The sequence below is a fragment of the Athene noctua genome, chromosome 4 (assembly GCF_965140245.1).
Source record: "Athene noctua chromosome 4, bAthNoc1.hap1.1, whole genome shotgun sequence".
In the NCBI taxonomy this organism is placed as follows: Eukaryota; Metazoa; Chordata; class Aves; order Strigiformes; family Strigidae; genus Athene; species Athene noctua.
The window spans coordinates 82,848,600-82,871,239 of record NC_134040.1 but is presented as its reverse complement, the minus strand read 5'-3'; the positions used below and the strand labels follow the sequence as shown (position 1 = coordinate 82,871,239).

The 22,640-nt window shown below is 36.5% G+C and overlaps 1 protein-coding gene across 1 annotated transcript in view; it reads left to right on the top strand.

The window, feature by feature from the left end:
• TUSC3 (tumor suppressor candidate 3) overlaps positions 1 to 17,493 on the top strand; it is a 142,795-nt gene extending 125,302 nt beyond the window's left edge. Inside the window, exons 8-10 of the mRNA XM_074904116.1 lie at positions 5,411 to 5,485; positions 7,936 to 8,026; positions 16,526 to 17,493. Coding sequence (XP_074760217.1) covers positions 5,411 to 5,485; positions 7,936 to 8,026; positions 16,526 to 16,541 — 182 coding nt within the window. The 3' untranslated portion in view covers positions 16,542 to 17,493. The remainder of the gene's footprint in view (positions 1 to 5,410; positions 5,486 to 7,935; positions 8,027 to 16,525) is intronic.
• Positions 17,494 to 22,640: the final 5,147 nt, after the last annotated feature.

The window sequence follows — 22,640 nt, the reverse complement described above, 5'->3', positions numbered from 1 at the left end:
TATTTTAATCTCTGGTATGCTTAACATTAAGGAAACTGAAGTACTGTTATGCATCTACCTGTTCTGGGGATGTATATAGTTCTGTGATTTCTGTGTCTCTAGGCAAGAAAATTTGTAGAGACAAATTGCAAGATGTAAATAAGGTTAGAAAAAAATATTTATTTTGTATAGTGGCAAACCAGACTATAAGAATTTGCAAGATGGTCGGGACTAACCCTGAAACTCCATCAGATGTAATATAAAATACCAAAAAAAGTCATGAATAATAAATGTCAAAATCATCTCCCCAGAGTTAGTTTTAGGTGATCCTAAAACATGACATCAATATGAATAATTAGGATGTAAATCAGGCTGAAAACCCTGAATGTTTGATTAGTGATTTAGCACAAACTTAGTCAGGTATCTTTATGCTACTTTCTTACTGTTGAATTAAAATAGATTCTCCCGAAGCTTTTGTATGGCCTTTACATTCTCAAGTGTCTAAAAGGGTCACAAGAAGGACGGTTCCATCAGATTATCTGTGGATTAGAAAGACAGTCTCATAAATTGAAGCTGAAACTAGTCGAATAGATAATAAATTTTTTCACTATAGGAGATTCTATATTAGTATCAAATTGATTCTTTGCTCTGTTAAAATTATGAAAAAGCATTAAAAATAAAAGTGTTGTTCTTGGTTGGCATTTAAATGGTTGAAATGCAGACTTCCAGCTACTTCATTGTTGTAAACTGCATATTTCAAGGAGTTGAGGGGAACTCCAGTGCCAAGACTTATGAAATAATTCCTAAAATTCTTGAAAAGCCATTTGGTATAACTGAAGCCAGAAGGTTTTAAGCTGAAAGAATGTTCAGGGTTATTGTGAGTATCAGCATCACTAGATTTCAGGCCATTTAAAAAACCTGAATTGCATCTTGATTGTGCACAATTCATGCTTAAATTAAATTCATATTCAAATAAATAATTTTCAGACTGTGCTCCACTTTTTCAACTTCTGAGTTAGGAGTCATCCTCCTTCACTGAAATGAGACATACAGTGATTAGTATCTTAAACATGCTTCCATCCTCAGCCCTCAAGGCCTGTTGAGTCATCCACTGGGATGGTTATGGTCTAATTGAGAATTGATTGCACATTGAATAGCATGAGTGGAATATTAGAATCATTGCTCATTGTTTCCTGAACAACGTCTTGAAAGAAACCATGAAACCTGTTCCATTGGAGAACCACGCTTTTTGTCTTCATCAGTATCGTCTACCTGTGATAGAAAAATCAGATTCTCAAGCTGGGAAAAGTGACCGATACATTGTTTTCAAGAACTGCATGTGGCTGAAGATTATTTCCTAAATGGAATGACTAGAATGCATGTTATGCTTATAGATTTCAAATGTAAATGGAAAGTTAAAACCACATGGAAATGGTTCAGGTAAAGAACCTGTAATGTAGTTGGTATTTCTGAAATCCTAACAGGTTTTTTAGAGGCTTCAGTATTAGTAGGGAAAAGTTAAGACAAATATCCCTCAGTAAATGAAATATGCCCCCCTTCTAAGGCCAACACAGAATTTCTTATTCTGTAATCACCTCCCAGCCAAAAAAAAAAAAAAACAAAACAAAACAAAAAAAAAAAAACACTTTAAAAGGGAAGAAAAAACACCATAGATTTTCTTGTTGATCATATTATTCCTTCACAAAAAATGTATGTGCTTTTTTTTTTGTTTCATGTGTGATAAAGTGAACTAAAAGTTTTCAGTTTGTGTGATAATCTGTACCCATTTTTGTTGAGTACACTGAGCATCAACTCGAATGGGTGAATATTTTGTTCTCTAGTCTTTCTTGCTCAAGTGTTATTAAGCAACTGTGTGATCTGCAAATAAAAAGTAGTAGTTTCTTTATGCGTGTAACGCTACTGCTGGATTTTGTGCTCTTGGCAGAAATCCAGCAGAATATGAATTAAACCACCGCACTTTTTTCACAAAAGTAACCAAGTGTTAGTCGACATATTTTGTCTCCTTTTATTCCCCGCTCACTACTAATTAGAACTAAATTTGTGAAGGAAAGATATAAATTATATATCACATTAATGAACTTATAAAATCATCAGGTAGTCTTCCATTTGGGCATTCTGGCTGGAATTAATGGTGATTTAATCTTCTATTAAAGTATGCTAATAAAAAGGCTCCAGAATTTATTAGTAATCACTTTCATTTTGCAGGATATCTATCATTCTGGAGTTTACTAATTCAGTCTTTTTTTGGTTTGTTTTGGGTTTGTGTTTGGTGTTGTGGTTTCTTTTAATACTTCTGATCTACTATGCTCTATTAATGCTGATCATTTTCTGAATAATCTTACGCAGTTTGATGACCACTGTCCTTTTCATCCTCCTTTAAAACTCTTCTTCTTGTATCAAAACGTTAAGAACCTTTTTAAAAGCTCTAACTAGATATGTTGTCAATTTCGATGAAATTCATTTACCAGCTGAGAAAAGGAGCAGCAGCAGTTTAATATAATATATAAAAGTGAAATCATTCCAAATTTGAGAAGATATATAACTGGATTTACACAGAAAAAGAATTGCTACGGAGGGATACGTTTATCAGAAAACACGAGCATCTGAATTTAAAATATTTGCTAGCCATGTTTTATCTGAGTGCCACATTCTCCTCATGTTTTCAGAATATTTTTGTAATGCATAGTGAGGGAGATAAAGAGGAATTAGAAAATAAGTACATCTTTTGATGCCATTTCATTTTTTTGCAAATGGAAAACTGTCCAAGTAACCGTGTGCTAAAATTTTACATTCTGTGCTGCTAGACAAATATGATGCTGCAAAAGACTGTTTTCAGAGCTAGGACTGTTGCTTTGTTTTGTAGAGTAACAAAATAATGTCAAGACATGACATACAATGTTAGAAACAGGAGCAAAAAATAACTACCTATATATTCCGTGGTAAAAAGCTAATTATTGCACTGAAATCACAACTCAGTAAGATTAAATTTTTACTTCAACATCGCAGAGCTGAGGCAAGTGACATGTTTGGTGTTAGAGTGTGAAGTTATGAAGCTGGTATCATTGAGGCTAAGAGCCAACCAGTGAGTCTGAAAGCTCAGTACTGATGGCTAAAGTTAAAAAGCAGCAACTGAGGCAAAAATAGTGGCAATGTAAGGGAAGCTTTAGGGGTAATGATGTGAGACTTCAAAAGAGAGGAAAAAACCCAGCACAGTTCAGCTGATAACAGATCTAAAACTCTCAGTTGCAGAGCAAACAGTTACTTTTGGGAGACTGTTATTCCTGATGGTAAGAAGAATGAAACTCATGGTCTGGCAAGAAAAATAGGAACTAAGTTACAGAAATAATTGTCTGCCAAATGACTTTTTACTGTGTGGTTGGTTGGTTGGTTGGTTGGTTTGTTTCTCAGAAGCAGCCAGGTAAGGGAAATAGGCAAGGACCACATTATGTGCAATATTGCATGAGATAATCAAGTGAATAAATTCCATTTACAAAGCAGTCCAGAACATTTGCAAAGTAGCACTTCCCTAAGAGGGTCGGGTGAGTTATGCTCACATCTTGGGGCTGGTTTTTTCCCATGACTCAGTTAAACTAAGAACAAAAACACTACTATAAATACAAGTGAGGGATTGGTAAATTGAAATTATTAGATAATGCTACATTAGGGGCTTTTCTTAATCGGGTAGGAATAAATGAGGAATATTTTTTCTCAGCCCTTCTTGTTGCAGCTTCTTCAATTAATTCGTTTTTATGCTTTTGCAGCTTTTGAAAGCAGAGAACTGAATGATTCTCATTACATTGTTTCCAATTCTGTTTCCTTTTTTTTTTTTTTTTTTTTGTGTGCTCATGAATCTGAATGTTAACAGGAAAAATTTTTACAAAGTAATTTTTGGTTTCCCTTCCAGTTTGCATAGTCTCATGGATTCTAAGGTTGGCTTTTTTCACAATATTTTGCAAATTTTTTTTTTACTATTTTGTCAAGTCCAGTAATAAGCTGCTGGAAAATTTCAATATAACTGTTTATTCATAAGAGTGACCCTATGCCTTATACCTTGTTCAGGTGTGAGACAGTAATTTGGGCTGTTATGTTTCTAATTAGTGTCTAATTTAGGACTGTAGGTAGATGACTATATTGAAGAGGTGCTGTTAAAACTTCTGTTTCCTTGATGTTGCCTATTGTCATCTGCCTCCTTCACCATTAGTGTTTGGTTTTCTAAAAACCTGTTACTCTTCATTTGACTTTTCTCATTCTGTGTATATGAAACTTAGAAGTCTCAGACCTGAACCAAGCTGCTAATCTCTGATGAAGTGTGATGATGTTAGCATTGACGTTTCTAAATTAGCTTAATTGAAATTGTATAACTGACATTTCAGATGTCTTTGAGCATTTTTGTTTAACTTCGAACATTTCTAATATGACAAATGTTAATATGAACATTGATAGGATTAGCGCAAGTATAATGTAACAGGATGCAGATACTGTTTATGGATGTAGCATGTTTGAATTATCTCCCATTAATTCTCTGTGTGCATAAATAGAAACAGCATTCTTAAAGTTTGTGGTCATCCTGCTACCTAGCCCTGGGATAAGTAATGCTTAAAAATCCAACCTTATTCAAGTGGTAGTTAGCTCTTACGAAGTTCATAGTTCCTGAAATTGTGAGATTCAGCTCCCATGATGCACTCCCGCTTCAGTGTGGCATTCAGACATGCCTGCTCTTCAGAACAGATGTTGTGCGCAGTAGTAACCATTCCTTTTTGTTTATACAGTTTCAAATAAACAATTATGTGAACAGTTTAAGATCTTGCTAAATTAGTTCAACTGTTTTATCATTATGTACTTGTTCACATTTGTAACAGTTATAATGAGATATAAACCACTGAAAGTGACTGAGGACTTTGCCTCTGAGACATTTCTTTGCTAAACTGTGAAGCAATATGACACTAAAGAGGGAGCTAATGTCTTATCTAAAAGCAGAGGAAGATAAAGCAGTCCAGATGCTTCAGTTTGCATCAAATAACCAACGAATTGTGTGCAATAACACTGAATGATTTCTGGTTCTTGCAGTTCTCGTTTTTAAAAATCCTTTAGGACAATATACGGAATATTGTAAGATATTGGGAAATAGTTATTTGCATTACTGTCAAAAATTTGTGTCCTGCCTGACAACTTTTCCTTTAAATCTTTTCGAACCTTCTTTCCTTTTTTATCTAGAATGCACAAAGGAAAATCTTACTGCACGTTTTTGCCACAGGTGAGTGTATTTGTACAGTACAGATTGCGATATGCAGTTTTATATATAATAAATATTTTCGTTTTATGAACTTGAAAGCTTTAGTTCATAGATGTACCTTTGTGGCTTTCTGAAGTATCCACACATCTGCTGTTTTCCTTGACAAGAGCGATACAGATGCTGCTATCACTATGGGGATGGTACTCCTGAATGAAGCTGCTACCTCCAAAGGGGATGTTGGAAAAAGGAGAAGTAAGTTTTTTAGTACAACTAAGCCAATGTTTAGACGATTAGAAGACATTGAAAAATTAGAAATAAATATCTGATTAAGTTTTCAGACGGTTCCTACCTTAAACCAATTTTCTTTTGGGGAGTGGAGGAGAGTATAAAAATTCTGTTGTTAAAACTGCATTCACATGAAGTTGTAAGAGTAAAAAAATGTTTTAAGCATATTCAGCCAAGGTACAGCTTGACACAGTATCTCCACTACGTAGTACTGCGTAAAGGCTTTTTGGCTCTTGAATTATGTTGAAAGTGACATAAAGAACAAGAGTTTCAAAACATTGTTTTCAAAGTGAATTTAGGCATTTAAGATGCTTAAGATGACAACATCCGAAGGAGCGTGAAAATTCGTTTCCTTGGTACACTTTGCCAGTATCCTCTCCTTCCGAGGAAGGCGAAAGCCCAACAGTAGATGTAGTGCAGAACATATCCTCTAGTGTCTAAAGATTCTTAGACCGAAGTGCAAGTTTTATGCTGTTGTAGTTCAGAATATTTGCAAGATTTTTCTAGCGATTGCATAAACACACCATATAAAAGTATTTTATCCAGATTTAAACTTCCTAACTGTTATGTTGAACAAACTTTTACTGAGTATAGGTTGAAACAAATATGCCCATCAGCTTTCATACCTTTTAAAATATGTTTTTTCATATCCCCTGCCACTTACTCTTTTTCTCATATAAGGCATTGAAGACCTTTGAAAGATACCAGACTCTGCTGCTTCCCCTTTCTTTCTGGATCAGTTCTTTAGCTTCTTCTATGTAATAGATAGTGTTGCAGATAGGACTGGTCAACTGTTTTCTATAAAAGCATTCTATAATTCTTCATAACAGTTGGTTGAATGTTGGCTGGAGATCTCTAATCTATAGTGATTTGAGGGTCTTCTTCGAGGAGCTGAAGACGTATAACTCCATTATGAATATATTTTACAGTATCTAGTTTTAATACTGATGTCAAAAGAGACAGTAACATGAGTTTAATTGGAATACGGTCTTAGATCACAATTGAGATCTTGCTCCGTGAGCAAGGAAACGGCATAATAACAGTGGGCTGCAGTACAAATCCAGTCTCTTCTGCTTGTGGACATTATTGGAATGCTTTCTGTGTACCTGCCCTGTACTACTCATGCTTTGCAATTTATTCATCCATGCTTTGAAATCGTTTTTATGAGTGGTGATTTCTTCATAATGAATTTTGTTTGTAAGATTTGTACATGACTAGTTTTCTCAAAATAACTGCAGAAATTTTATATTTCAATTGACATATGTCAGTTTCCACATGGTCAGTTTTAATGAAAAAATGCATCATTGTCAGTTTCCCCAGCTTCATGGTTGCTCATCCTTCGCTCAAAGCCAACACACTTTTGAAGCATGAATATTGCAATTAAATAGCAAAGATTTGGCTAAAGTAGGAATAGTATAAGGAGAGAAGCTTTTAAAGTCCATGTAGCTCACTAGAACCAAAACATCATCAAATGTAGATGAGGTGTATCTTAATTATATGCATCAGCTTGTAAGACGTTGCCTTTTTTTTTTAATTTAGATGCAATTGAGCAAGCTATCATGATCAAAAAGATTTTATGCTATTATTACACAGGGTGCCAACTGGTGTTCCAAATTTTATTTGTTAATTTAAGCATTTATTATACTTTGCTAATTCATTTTTTGCCTGAAAAGGCTCAAAGTGCTTGCATCTGGATGCTGTTGGAAGGTCTGCATCATTGTTATTTATCTTCAAAACCCTAAAGATTTATATTGCTATTTAATTATATTAATCTATTAATATTAAATTAAAATAATATAAATTAGTACTATATTAATTATTATAAAATAATTATTTTTTTTATTAAATATAATAAAATATATTTATTTATAAATATAAAATTTATATTGCTAAGATTAAAAAGTGGTTTGGCTACCATCCTTGGAACTTACAACAGTTAAATGTTTTAGCCACTAAGTTACTAACGTAGTTACTAAACTATCTTTGCTGTTACTTCAGCCTTAGTTGGTTGACTAGAGAGAACACGATTCCATTAGACAAAGGATGTTATTCTAAATGTAATTTGTTTTCCAAAAAGAACAAGCGTATACCTGAAATTACATTGCTTGATTTGTATAATTTACAGGGTTATTAAATCCATTATCAGCATTCACATATATTCGAGTTGCAAATTTCTGCTCTTTTTTCTTGAAAATACATTCAGCCTGACAAATTGTTTTATCTTAATAACCATAAATATTATTTCTGTATATGTTTGAAACCCTGTCAGAAGATAGTGGGCATCAGTAGTAAAGGCAGTAACATTTTTGTATTTAGCTGTATCAAAATTCTCCATAAATGATTGACATACATAATATTCTTTGTAGAGATTCCAGTTTTAAATCTTTTATGTGCTAATAAAGTTATTTTCTTTCCAGTAATATGCCTTGTAGGCCTGGGTCTGGTGGTCTTTTTCTTCAGTTTCCTATTGTCGATATTTCGCTCCAAATACCATGGCTACCCATACAGGTAATCTCTCATTGAATCACCATTTTATAGATTTTAATAGCTTTGTATAAGTTTAAGAATATCTTTCAGGTAAACAATGTTTGATTTTTACCACTGAAATCTGTGGGAGCTGGAAGAATGGTGATTAATTCAAGCAAACCAAAAATGGCTGAAAAGCTAATGTTGTTAACGTGACTGTTAATGCAGACCAGTTAAATGGGTTTGAGCACAGGCACATGGAATACACAGTGCCCCATGAAAAAGGCAAAAGAAAACATGTGCTTGAGTTTATAAACCTTTATTAGATATTTATTTGTGTATCTTTATAATATGTACATAAGACAAGGCACAAAACCACCAAACCATTGTACAGTGCTAAGCTATGAATTATCACTAAAAGTACCCTCCTCTTGTTAGCCACACCAGAGAGTAAAGATAGGGTTATAGTCTTTCTTAATTATATGTACAGCTGTTAATTAAACAGTTATCATTTGTCTGACAAGCAGAAAAAGTAGAAAAATAGTAACGAAAATACAGTTCTCGCATTTTGTAGGTGGATGCTTTCAGCTGGGAGGTCAGCTACAGAGGTAGTCGTGACTTATGATTCACATCTTGCTGATCTGTTACATGGGGTTTTAGTAGCCTACATGGCCCATAGCATTTTCTTGTGATCCTGGTACCATTTTCAGATGTACATGAAATAGTCTAGCTGGAGGCAAAGGAAAGGTGCAATTAAGGAAATCTTCAGTGCCGTAGTAGTGATGGACCAGGCTACTGAGATGAAAGCAACACAATGACATTTCCTTACTCATTAAATTTCTGGAACAAAACAGAGACTTCTTGATTTTTCTCTCCCAAACCTTTGTTTTGTAGGTTGGCGAAGTATTTTTAATGAGGGAGAGTCCTTTTCCTGTTGCTCTGTTCTCCAGGATTAGCAATTTTGTTCCATTGACTTTTGATCCTATTTGAAACTATGCTGTTCCTCTCATTGCTTCAATCTTTTTTTGTTTCCTGCAGAGATGTGTTTCTATGTATATAAACATATATATGACATATATATTTTTATATACCTATATATGTACATATCCTTATGTGTGTGTATATATATATATATATGTATACAGTTGACATAATCTTAACATGCTATGCTAGGCTTTACAATAGAGATAGTATGCATGAGTGCAGTTTTCCCCCCTCTAGGTGGCCAAAGTGCACTTAAAAAAAAAAAAGATATTTTCCTTACTTCCAGTGAAATTGGATTCTATAAACTAGTAGACTAATCCTTCACAGAATATTAGTCTGCATTACTATTGCCATGTATGGAAGAGTAAGTGGATGGCATGTGTGTTGCAGTGTAGATTTTGCTGAAAGATGAGGTATGATGAAATGTCAGCTTATATACACGTAAGAGAAACGTTAGCACAACAGATTCAGAAAGTGATATTTTTTAGTAAGTAGAGAACAAAAGATCTGTCTCTTAATGTTAATAGTTCTATTGTTTTTACAGTCACTTAAAGAATCGTATGAGAAATACTTCTGTGATTTTTCTGAGGTACTTCTTGGTGTTGGTTTGTATGACTAGATCCTGTGATCAGTGCAGCAGCCAGCTTTATATTCAGTGTTATGTTCCACTAGTAAGGATTCAGCCTTGGGAAGCCAACTTAGATCTAACATTTCAGCTAATACGTAAAATTTTTCTGTTAGTTTTTGCTGCAAGGCTTCAGAACTATTTTTTGTTTACTGGCTCTGGCCTCTTTACGTAGATTAATTGACGTTATGTTTAGATCACCTCAGATTATTTTAGCATTTAATAACATCATACTCAAGACAAGAAAACTCTTCCCCTTACAATATGCACAGAAGGTGTGCTTCTGCTTTTTACTCATTTCTGCTAGGTAAAGACATCTGTAAAGGGCCCAACAGTGTATTGCAAAATTTCATCAGCATGGAGTTAGTAGTTTGCCACCTGGGATAATGTGTACGGCCTCTCAGCATCATCTCTGGAGACTACCTTCTAGCTCAACTGACTTGGGGTGAAAGACAGGATCCAGTTTTCCTAAGCGTGAGGTATTCTTACTTCCCATTAAGTGCTTAAGTCTTAAACTTAAAAGAAGAAGGAATTATGAGCTTGATCTGCAGCTCATAAGATCACTTATGAAGCACTGCCAAACGTCACCCCATACTCTGAGCTCACTTACATTTCTCATAACGAGTTTACTAAAAGGAAAGAGCAGTTGTTGTTGTGTTGATTGCCATGCAGTTTAACAGTTACTGAAGAAAACCTGACAGTTGTACTAGTTTCATTTTAGTTATTTCATCTTAGGAAGGTTCTTATCACCAATTAACAACATGCTCATATGACTGAGCCAATTTCCAGACTTGCATGGCTTTTGTGACTGCACTAGGTTTTTTTGACTGCTGTATGATACCTAGGATATCTGAAGTGGAACAGTACATTGTGAATATTAGTATGCTCTGTCAGTTGGCATGCCAACACAATGGTTGGACTGGATGATCTTCAAGGTCTTTTCCAACCTTGATGTTTCTGTGATTCTGTGAATACCATAGATGTTATTGCAGACCTGATTGCTCAGGTCCATTACGTATCTTGTTGTATCATGTACTGTGAGCTTTAAGAATATTTATTTAAGTAACGTAGGGGTTTTCCCTCTTGCTAATCTGGTTGCTTTTAATTTTGGGTGGGATGGATTTATTTTCAAATTTTCTTTTCCCCACAATTGAGCCTGTATTTAGTGGAATATCACACATCTTTTATTTGGAGAAGTTGGAGCCCTGTGTAGATATTGTACTCCTCAGTATCCAAGCTAAGAATAAAGGACGTCAAGAATACAGAGTGGGGCAAAGAGAGAAATTTTGGATTCTATTAAATGTTTCATTTCAAGAAATTTAGTATGCAATGCCTGTGGAAAAGAAGTGAACCTGTTAGTAAGTTAAAGATGGGGAAGAAAGAAATAGAAGAAATCCAGGACAGTACTAGAATGATTCCTCACAATGTTAAAATGAGATAGTGCTGCATCATGTTTTACTATGAAGGAATTATTAGATCCATAAACCAAATTCTGACTTAAGGACCTAAGTAGATTCAATATCACAACTTACTAATCGGTAACACCCATCAAGTAAATTCATAAAAGAATGAACCCTGTGGGTGCATAAGTACATGACAAACATGTAGTAGCTGGCTGAGTGTTATGCAGTTTTCTTTGATTTTTTTATACCGTTACTGCTCCCGCAGAATTAAGCAAGATCTTACAGCCTTACTTGGACTGTCCTAGATTCTTCATGTTTTCATGGGAGTAAATTAATCATTCAATCTTAAATCCTCACTCGATGCAGAATTACTGGAAATTGTAACTAGAACTGATCCTTTTGCTTTTCTATTATCAAATTTCATTTGCTAGTTTTCCAAATGTGTAATTTACTTATCTGGTCCTTTCCAGTGTTAAATCTTTCAGGTTTCTCTCGGGTACCTCTGACCCCATTTTCTGTTGCATTATTTTAAATAAACTTCCCGTGTTTATTTATTAATATTTATTTGTTAAGCATTAAAAATACTGTTGATTCTTCGACACTTCAGTGTTCTCAACCATGTCATCTTCATGACAGTGCCATAATGTTTCTGAAGAGAAACCTCTTTGATGTGCTTAGTTCTGAATTTTAATGAAGTGGATGTGCAAAACACTAAGGAGGACCAAGTATATAAACTCTCTTATTTTCTCTTTCCCCTTTTAGTTTAATATCCTGCATTTTAACTTCAGTCATATATCTTTTTGTCTGAATTCCTTAGGATCTTCCAAGGAGTTCCGTGTCCCATCAATTGATCCCAGTGTAGATATATCTTAAGATAGGAAATGTGCCTGTCTTTGTACTTTCACTGGTTGTAGATTTCACCTTGAAACTCTCAGTCTTCATGTGATAAATTGTCCTCAGGCTAGTAAAGCTTTGCCTTTAACAATACTAGCAACAACACATACTAATGATCTGGCAGAAAAAAGAAAGACTGGTTTTGTTGGCAAGCCTAAAGCAACAGTTAAAGAAAACGGAAATTGTTTTAATGCTATACGCACAATCTCAAGCATCAACTTCACTGTCCTACTTAAAAAAAAAAAAAAAGTCAAACTATATTGTTTCAGTTCTCTGACTCTGAACAAGCAATTCAGTCCTCTCTGAAGCAGCATGCGTCCATATGAAGTGAAACAGTAACACAGCATGCAGTACATCCTCTTTCTTTCCAGTGACGTCCACATAGTGAAGATGAAACAGGTGAATAAACATAAATCAGGAGTCAAAAACTGGAGAAAGACTTACTTCCTTTTCTAACGTGCATAAATAAAAGTACTGGGAATGCTGTTATTTCGTTGACCGTGGTAATGCCACTGTCATTGTTCATTTCTGTGACAAACAGAAAAGTGTCCAGAGGAGTGCTAGATAAGAGTACAGGTCTGTACGTGTGCTCCTTAGATGGCATGTATGTAGGACAGTAACATTTTGTTTGCATTTATTTCATCCACTTCACACATTTTCCAATTAAGTTTTTGAGTCTTCCTTCCAAAGAATTTTCTTTTTGTAGGCTAGGGTGGGGGGAAGAAAATGTTTTAATTAGTGTGCTGGTAAAATACCCTTATACAATAAAGTATTGAAGTGGGAGAGGCGATGCAAAATGGAGGTCATCATGAAGGTTACTTTCTGAGTGAGCACAATCATGATGAATGAGCTAACATGTTACACATCTCTCTGCTAGAGCCGTTTTTACCATGGCCAGGCTTTTTCATGCCTGTACTAATCCACCTTTTTTATGGGAGCTATATGAAATTTTTACTTTTGCTAAAACTTCCATTTTAATTGCTGTCATTAACTGTTGAAAGGTAATGCAATAATTTTATCTAATATCGTTGAACATTTTCCCTTTTATAATAATAAGACAAGAGTGTTGATGTATCTGAGAGAATCTCTTTGGAAGCCCTCTCACCCCAATATTTAAAGTGAATAAGTGATATATTAAGTATCAGGTACTCAGTGATTGAGCAATAAAATTTTGTTATATCAACACAAAATTTTATCTGTCAACTAATATACATGGGAAGGACAGAAACTATTCTTAACTATAATGCAAAAGTATGAACTCTGTTAGCTTTTCTAGTCAGGAAAGAGCTTGGAAGGCTCCCTGGAAACCTCACTTTAGGCAGTTTCAGTCCAGAGAGCACACAGAATATTAGAAAGAATGAGGGATAATGGTAAGAACAAAACAGAAGACATCAGTACACTATCACAGCATTGTATTACTGGGGATGTTAGGAATGTAAATACTTGTAATGCTGGTTTCTTCAAGAGGACACAGAAGTGTTACCCACTGTTTACTGATGTTAAAAAGCTTTTCTTGATTTTTTTAATTTTTTTTTTACCTTTGGCTGAAACTTATTAACTGCCCTGTGTTGTCTTTTTTGCTTTGTTTTCTGGATGAAACTTTTAGCACACTTCCATCAGTGTTGACACTTCCAATTGTCCTTTCAAGTCTACGTTTTATCATTTGCTGTTGTTTTAATCTGAATTTAAATGATATGAACACCTGAAAATTCAAAGTTTTTATTGAAGTTTTCATTAAGAGCTTGCATTAAGTAGCTTTTTAAAGAATTTTTTGGTAGCTGCAGTTAAGTGTTTCATATTCAGATTATCCTTTATAGCCAGTGTATCTATCCATTATTGAAAAGAGTAACGTAAAGAGTTTATAGTTGCACCATAAAAAATAATCGTCCTTCCAAACTATGTATTGGTGGAACGGAAAGTACATATTCTGTATTGACTAGCAGAAAAAAATAACTAAGCTGCAAGAAAGCACGATAAATAAAAGATGCCTTATTTTCATCAAAAGAACATAAATGTTAAATCAGACATGAAGTATTCATTCATTGCTTAGAGAAAAGCAGTCCATGCAACAAGAACAAATGGCAAGATACCCCAGAGCCTGAAAATTCCTCTTGTTCACTATATATACCACATAACAAACGTCTACCCTCACTGTAATTAAATTGGTTTCAGTAAAGAAATCCTGTATAATATCGAGCAATTGAAATTAAATGCAAGTGAATAAAATGGAATAGTTATTTCTTGGAAATACACTGGTAAAATATTAGTATGTACAATAAATAGTATTTGCAGACATACAAAATTAAATTTATTAATAAATGTGAGCACTACTAACAATTGTTCAGGTGTTTCATGTTGATTTCATGCATAATTAAATTGATTCACGAAAAGTTTATGAACTGGTAAATCTGATTTACCAAGATTCACATTCAGGTCTGTAGTGCTCAGCAAAATAGGCTACTTTATTCAAAACAGCAGAAATCAGGATTATTTTAAGACAAGAAAACAGTAATGCACAGTTGTCAGAACAAAATATCTTCAATTTAGCATTTTCTATGCTACTTCTCTTAATGTGGCTGGAGACTGTGTTCTTCAGCAACAAAACCGCCCACTGAAATGGAAGGCAAAACAGCTCAGTCTCTTCCGTTCATCAAAACCATCCAGCAGCTCGCTGGATTCATTAATATCCAGCGGCCTCCACATTCCTCTCTGTGTAAAGTGTCCACACTCATTGCTGGTTTCCAGTGCTTTAAAGAATGGGATATCTGAATTCTAGGTGACAGGCCCCATAGCAGATCTCTTAAGCAGCACGTGCTTCATCCTGTGGCACGGATGCCTACTCATAGAGTAGCATCCTGCATGCTCTTCTAGGAGTAGAACCTTCCTTCTGTGATTACCAACCATTAAGAATTCCTCTTTTTGCTTTTATGGCTTTCCTGTAAGTCTTACAGTTTACCTACCTATACTACCCATTTCCAGCTAGTTAATGTCTGGAAGGGCACGGTTTGGCCAGCCTTTCTCCTATTCTGCTTTGCATAAGGGAACTTTTTTTTTTTTTTTTCTTTTTGTAAAGAAAATGTCAGATGGTTGATTGGTCATCAACAGATGTCCAATTTGCTATTCTAGATTTTTCATAAATGCTGCCCCTTCTCTTTGGCTCCTCTTTAGTTGATGATTTTTTATGGTGTTTTGGATTTTTGTGGTTTTCCAACTCAGGCTTTTTCCCTTTTTGGTGTATTTAGCCTCTTAAGCTTGTTTTATGGCTTCCATATAACTTGCAGTGTTTATATTAGCCATATTCTAGATCATGTCTCTTTGCTAAAAGTGCGGTTCGCTTGTAGACAGAAAGTAAGGAACAAGAGCTACGGTAGTATCATATTTATCAAAAATGACACTGCCGTATTTGTATTTCCTGACAGTTATACGATTCAGTCTTTTACCCCTCCTGAACCTACCAGTGCTACCTGCCTGACAAGTGTAATCTTCAGCCCTTTCCACTCTTTCCCCCAAACTTTTTCACTACCAGTATTCCTCTTCTCCTCTCAGTTCCTTTCCTATACATAGCCTTACATATCTATCCTAGACCTGGCTTATCTTTTAGTCTCATGTGCTCAGCATTCTCTTTCTTCTCCACTCAGCACCCTGCAGTTCACCTCTTCACGCAGTTGCTCTTGCTAGCTGTTCCCTTTCAATAATCACTTCACCCTGCAGCACCCAGCCAATCGCCATCTGTTTTGCCTTGGTTTGTATGTCTTGCCTAATGAGCTTGTCACCCTTTTGCAGCAGGGAACATCTTTATACTGATACAGTCTTTTAAGCTTATGGCACTTATATTTATGGTTTGTAAAGATTAATTAATTACGCCATGAATGGAAAACTGATGAAATTACTACAATGTGTATGCCAGAGCATGCTGCATATCGATGAGGAGATGAAAGATCTTCCATTCAAAGCTAGAGGCAGTGAAGAAACCTCTCCATTTGGTAGTTCGTTGCCTTTGTGTTTGTACAGTTAACTCAGTATGTAGCCATGCACAAGTCTTTCTCTTTGTGTTCCCATTTCCCGATTTATGACATCTCTGTTCTTTGCTAAAGTACTTAGAAAGGTATGGCACACGATATAGACCTGCTTTTTAAAAACACAGAGTTTCGTTCCAGGGGTAAAGAAACAACAATGTCATCTGAAAAGTCTTCATTCACTAAAATATTAAGAATTTAAGAATGAAACCCTACAGAGCCTTGCCAAGTCCTCTATACCCTCCCCACTCTGGGGCCACTTCAAACAGTAAAAGAAGAATGTTCTAAATAAATCTGAAACATCCTGGGAGAGGTGGTTCTCACTTTAAGTAGTAAGAGCAGATGCAGAACTTGATTAAAGAGAACAGATGTTTGAATTGCATTTTACTTTTTAATTTTTTGAAATAGGCAAATTTAAGTTTCAGTCACTCAAGTTTTATTTGATGACTTTCATGCTTGTTTAGTAATTACTAAATGGGATATAAAAACTTAAGAGATTATTACATAAATGTCAGATGACTTCAAAAGAATGTTTTGAACTCTTTGTTTATTCAAATAATTGTGATGCTATGTTTTATATGCATTTTGCAGTATCTTATCATGTTTTCTTTCTTTTCAGCTTCTTAATCAAATGAATTCAAGAGGGATTCATTTAGAGCTGCTTACCATGAAGATAAGCTATTACTGATATTATCTGCCCACCAATGTTACATGTATTCAAGAATCTTTTGTTGGTTCATCTGTTTTTGTGATAATTTATATAGTATGCTGATAGATAAATGAATGCAGTTTTATGCAATGAATGCGTAATTTATAGAAATATACAGTAAACACCTCATTGGGAAGTGCTAAAAAGTTATGAATATAGTGTGCTCAAGAATTTAAATAAATTTCATTATAATGGGCTTCTGTTTAAGGCTTCCTCATTACCTTTAAGTACATGAATCCAAAGGCTATTGCCAAGAATTTTCATGTTAAGTTTGTTATAAGGTTTTGAAATGTGTTTTAAAATTTAACAAAGTATCGTTGGTTCTTCAACCACTGTTAGGGGAAAACCATGGTGGAAACCTTTAACGACTACATGCACCTCACCACCACTTTGCTTTAAAACAGTATATGTATATACAGTCTCTGATCACTTCAGTCATGTTGAGTCATTAATATAAAATTATATTTACATATTTTCATCCTGGATTTCTTTTTTTTCCTGGCTCAGTCGTTTTTGGAGTACATGCATTGCTAGTTCATCTCTCTTTCATACCAAAGAACACAATTCAAAATGGTTTGTGGAATTCTGAAGGCAAGAAGGCTTAGATCAGTCAGAATGCAGATCCTTTTAAGCTGACTCTGTGGTGACAAAATGGGAGGATGGGGGGCAACAACATTTTGTAAAACGTGGTTTTTTTCCTTAGGTAGCAGCAGAAGGAATGTATTATCCTGAACGATGCTAATAAAGCAATACAGATGAGTCTATTGGAACAGGAGTTACAGCAGTTGCCAGTTTTTTGTTCACCCAGCTTTGTGAAACGCTTATGTAGGGATTTGTAATGCCATTTTTGTAGCTTCACACATATTATGTGAATTGCTCATAAACCTTTGCATATGTCTACTTAGTGTATTCTCTGTAGCTCAGGAAACAAGAATCACTTATAAATCTACTTCAGTCCTGCTTCTTCTTTTTCTCTCTGCTGGCAGTTTTCCATGTACCAGTTCACCGTCCCTGGCATTCCAGGAATGAAATCAAATTGGAATTTCTCTATTCATGATATAGGACTTCACAAAACTTACTTCATCTAATGCTCTAGCTGTTCCTTCTCCAGAAAATATTGGTATGTTAAGACTGGGAAATGTTTTAGAACAGGAAAAAAGAGAAAGAACAGGTTGTATCTTACACAAAAACAAAGTAAGACCTCTGGTGTGGAAATGCTGCAAGGTTGTAGAGCAGCATTTAAAATAGAAGTTGGCAGAAAACTGATCAGGTCAAAACACTCATTTCACAGACTGATATGGATTATGAAGGGGGATGCAGCCTTTTCAGAGGTGCATCAGCTGTTAGCCAGAAAGGCAGATCACATTGTGTAGGGAAGGCAAATCAGACTGATCATGATGCCAGCTGACTGATACACGCCAGTGTGGTAAAGCTAGGGCAGAATTTGCAAGAGCTTTGTGTCAGTTCTAGAAGCTTGAGAAATAGATGGAGGATTTAGAATCTGTGGTATCAAACAAACAGCCCTGTTACAACAGGCGTTCAGAGACCTGGTGGGGAAAAAAAAATAATCAGGACACTGTTGCCAGGCTACTGACTTGAGAACAACACAGCATGATATGCGGGTGACAGAGTGGCACCATATGAAAGATTACATGTGAAAGAGTACAACAGCATGGACATCACACAGGAAGAAAAGAAGCATTGCAGTAGATCTCCATGGTTGAAAGTCTGTACTGAGCTAATCAAGAAAAAAAATCTTACTCTAAGAAAGAACTAGAATTGTGGTAGTGGCCCCGGATCAAGATGACGGTAGCAAACAGGAAGAGACTTACAGAAACTGTGTTTTGGGCAGATCATAATCATGAGAGATCATGAGACCACATGCTAATGAGATTAAGTATTTCAGGTTGTGATGAGGTGTAAAGTATTGCAGTGATACATGACTGCCTCCCGGAACAACTGGTAGACCTCAAATAATAATCAAATCAAAAGTAGCAGCTTGAGTAGTGCATGGGTACTAGCATAAGAGGTGTTCATGGGAGAGCTACTCTATAACAGCAACCACAATACAGTAGGGTTAATACTGGTGCAAGAGAACACTTAAAGTGAAATCTGAACTAGTAAGTTGGAGCAATGTAGAAATAAAGGCAGTTAATAAAACAAAACTAACCCACAAAACAAAAAAATAAAAAAAGAACAGTCCAAATTGCAAGATGCCTACAACCAGCCTAGGGGCTATTAAATACTGTATTAGAAGCCCAGGTAAAACATGTGCAGCAACTCGAAAAGAAATAATAAATACTTACATGGTCAATAGGAAAGTTACTCAGAAAGAGTTCTGTGGTTTGAATGCTGGCAAGAGAAACAGGAGAACTCACAGCACATCACAGGTCAACAGTACACGTAATAGGTCTAAAAATATAATCTGAAGATGATGCTCAAGGTGGTGGCATGGTAGCACAGAATTCTTAAAGTACATCAAAAGCAGGTGACCAGGTAGGAGGCTAGTGAGAGAGCTGATGACAAAGGTTTAAGAAGGGGCACCTAGTGATAAAGACTATGACAGAGAAGCTAAATTCTCTGCAAGAGCTAGGCCAACAGATATAGATCAACATGGCCTAGCATCTTCTTTGTAATTGCTTTAAATAGCTAAGCTGGATGCTGGTAAGATCTCAGGACCAAATGGCATTTATCAAAGAGCTCTGAAGGAAATCAGATGTGAGGTTGCAGAACTGCTGAGCAAGGAGCCTTCACCTATCATTACAGATTGCCTCTGTATCAGAGGACTGACGGATTGCCAACACAGCTGTCATCTATAAAAAGAAGAGTATAGACAAAATACTGAGCTACAGACCGATGAACTATTTCCAATCCTGATAGGATGTTTGAGTCTGCAATAAAAAGTTTACTGAGATGAAGTGTAAACATAGTCAGCTGAGAAAGGTGTAGGACTTGTATAAGGGAGAATTTGAGCTCATAAAGCTTGGATAGGGCTAAAATACTGTCAGAAAAGCACATAGATAAAAATAATTTGGCATGGCTTTACTAACCTAGTCTGTAATTGGGAGAAGTATCTTCTTCATGACTTGAAAACCAGTTAAAAGATACCAAGCCAAGGATAGGGCTTAATGGTCACTTCTTGTAACAGAAAGTCACTTCTTATGTCTGGATGGGGAAGCTCTGCAGAGAGACCTGGCCAGGCTGGAGCCATGGGCTGAGCCCAACTGGGGGAGTTTCACTGAGGGCAAATGCCGGGGGCTGCCCTTGGGCCACAACAACCCCCAGCAGGGCTACAGGCCTGGGGAGGAGTGGCTGGAGAGCTGCCAGTCAGAGAGGGACCTGGGGGGTGATTGACAGCCAGCTGAACAGGAGCCAGCAGTGTGCCCAGGGGGCCAAGAAGGCCAATGGCATCCTGGCTTGTGTCAGCACTGGCGTGGCCAGCAGGGACAGGGAAGGGATCTGAGCCCTGGGCTCGGCACTGGTGAGGCCGCCCCTCGATTCCTGTGTTCAGTTTTGGGCCCCTCACCCCAAAAAGGCCATTGAATGACTCGAGCGTGGCCAGAGAAGGGCAACGGAGCTGGGGCAGGGTCTGGAGCACAGGTCTGCTGGGGAGCGGCTGGGGGAACTGGGGGGGTTCAGTCTGGAGAAGAGGAGGCTGAGGGGAGACCTCATCCCCTCTACAGCTGCCTGAAAGGAGGGTGCAGAGAGCTGGGGATGAGCCTCTTTAACCGAGTAACAAGCAATAAGACAAGAGGTAGTGGCCTCAAGTTGTACCAGGGAAGGTTTAGACTGGATATTAGGAAGCATTTCTTTACAGAAGGGGTTGTTAGGGGTTGGAATGGGCTGCCCAGGGAGGTGGTGGAGTCCCCATCCCTGGAGGGGTTTAAGAGTCGGGTCGACATAGCGCTGAGGGATCTGGTGTAGTTGGGAACTGTCAGTGTTAATGGTTGGACTGGATGATCTTCAAGGTCTTTTCCAGTCTAGACGATTCTGTGATCTCCTGCAACTTTTCTTCCCTTAACAGCACAAATAAGAGGCCTGGAAAGCACTAGCAGTCAGGGAGGAGGCAAACGGACACACGTACTGTCAGAGCTCAGGAGGACAAGAAGCGTTTCTAAAGACCCCAGTCCCAAGGTGAGCGGGTCATGCAAACCCTGTAGGAAATAAAAGTACAAAATTCAGCAGAACAAAGATATGCAGAGTAATGCATTTAGATCTCAAGCGCTGAGCACCAAGAACACAGAGAACCACTTTTTAAAATAGATGCAGAAGTGCATCATTAATAACTTCAAGACATTTTCATCACATGTGATGCATCAAACATCTTGTGATCCTCTTTTAATGCTAATGCACAACATTTTATGGAGTGCTAGAGTGAATGCTATTCGTTGTAAGTCCTTTCTGTTACATTCATAAGGAGCTGATAACTCAGTTTCTGTTGTATTTTATAGGTGATCACTTCCAGTGCTATGAATTTATCACCCTAACGATTGCATTCGGAGTAGTATATGGACAGGTTGGAGTTTGATTTAAAGAACAAACTGAAGCAGTGGGAAACAACAGAGCTGTAGCACAGACAGTAAGAACTGCAATTCTACATGCAGCAGGCAATAGAGTCCTCCATTTCTTACGCTTGCTCTGCTGCATGCTACCTGGCACATACGCTTCCTCCCCACACCCATGTTTAGATATTTTTCTATAGAGTTTAGCAAGCATTTTCAAAAGCATTAGCTACTTTTTCTTCCATCATTGTGTACCAGCAGCTTCTTCTTTGTATCCTTTTTCTATATCACAGGCCCTGAAGTTTTTACATGGGTCCAACTGATGTTTGGGGAAACCTCATTCCCCATTTGTTTTGTTGCACTTTGTTAGTTACCTTAACTAGATGTTGATATAATTGGAATAAATATGTTGTCATTAAAGAACCATTAAATGACAATTAAATATGTATAAATCTGAAGGTAGAGATAAGCAAGCAGTACCTCTTAAAAGTACCCAGATTCTAAATGAGCAGGTGTGATACTAAAAAACTTGATAGCATTTTTCACTAGTTCATGACTGCAGCAGTAGGCACCTACAAACTTGTAAAAAAAAAAAAAAAAAAATCATATTTGAGGATCAAAGCATAATGATTCATAGCAGCAAAGCCTTGCAACTCAAGCTGCAAATAAAGTGTAAAAAAACAAAAAAAAAAGCATGATTCTCTTTCCAGTCAAATTCAATTCCAGATACTCTTCAGAACAGCCAAATAAAATTCTCCCCACAGTCCTGTAAGTGACATTAACAAGGCTGAGTGTCCTGTTAAGGATCTAGAGCAGACCTCCACAGGGATGCAAGTGTCTGGTCAGGCAGAGTCATACACAAACTCAGGACTTCATCCTTAAAAGATTTTAGCTATCTTTAGACCAAGTCAGAAGCACTGGTAGTTATTCTTCCAATTCTTTCTAACACATGAACAACCAAGTATGAGCTCACTCTTTATGTTTGATATTACTTAATAACTATATTCAAGAGAAAACTAGCCTATAGTTTTTGTCTGTGATTAAAATGTAGTATTTCTTTCATGTTCTTTCATGTTGTAATATGAAGATTTTATACATTTGTTGAGGCTTTGGTAGTTTTTACCCCCTATATTTTCTATCTTAGAAGAATTTAACCCCCATATCTATCTATCCCAGACACATGCACACATACACAAGACTGCCTCGTTAGTTCTTAATGAAGAAGTTTTGGAGCTCTGACAACTTCTTGCTAGAACCTCTCAAATCCAAGAAGTAGACATTCACTTATGCAGTCCATGTATGTACATGTATGAACAGGAGCACTGCATGTTCTCTGAAATATGGATACATGCTACGCAAAGAGCTACACAAGTTCAGAGCTCATTGTCTGCCATGTGGCAAACCAAACCCAACACCATCCATAAAGGTCAAACAACTCAAGTCGTCTTCTTTCTCTGTCATTGTCATATAAAACCAGTATTTGCAGGGGAACAAACCTTCACAGAATGGTTTTTAATTTGATG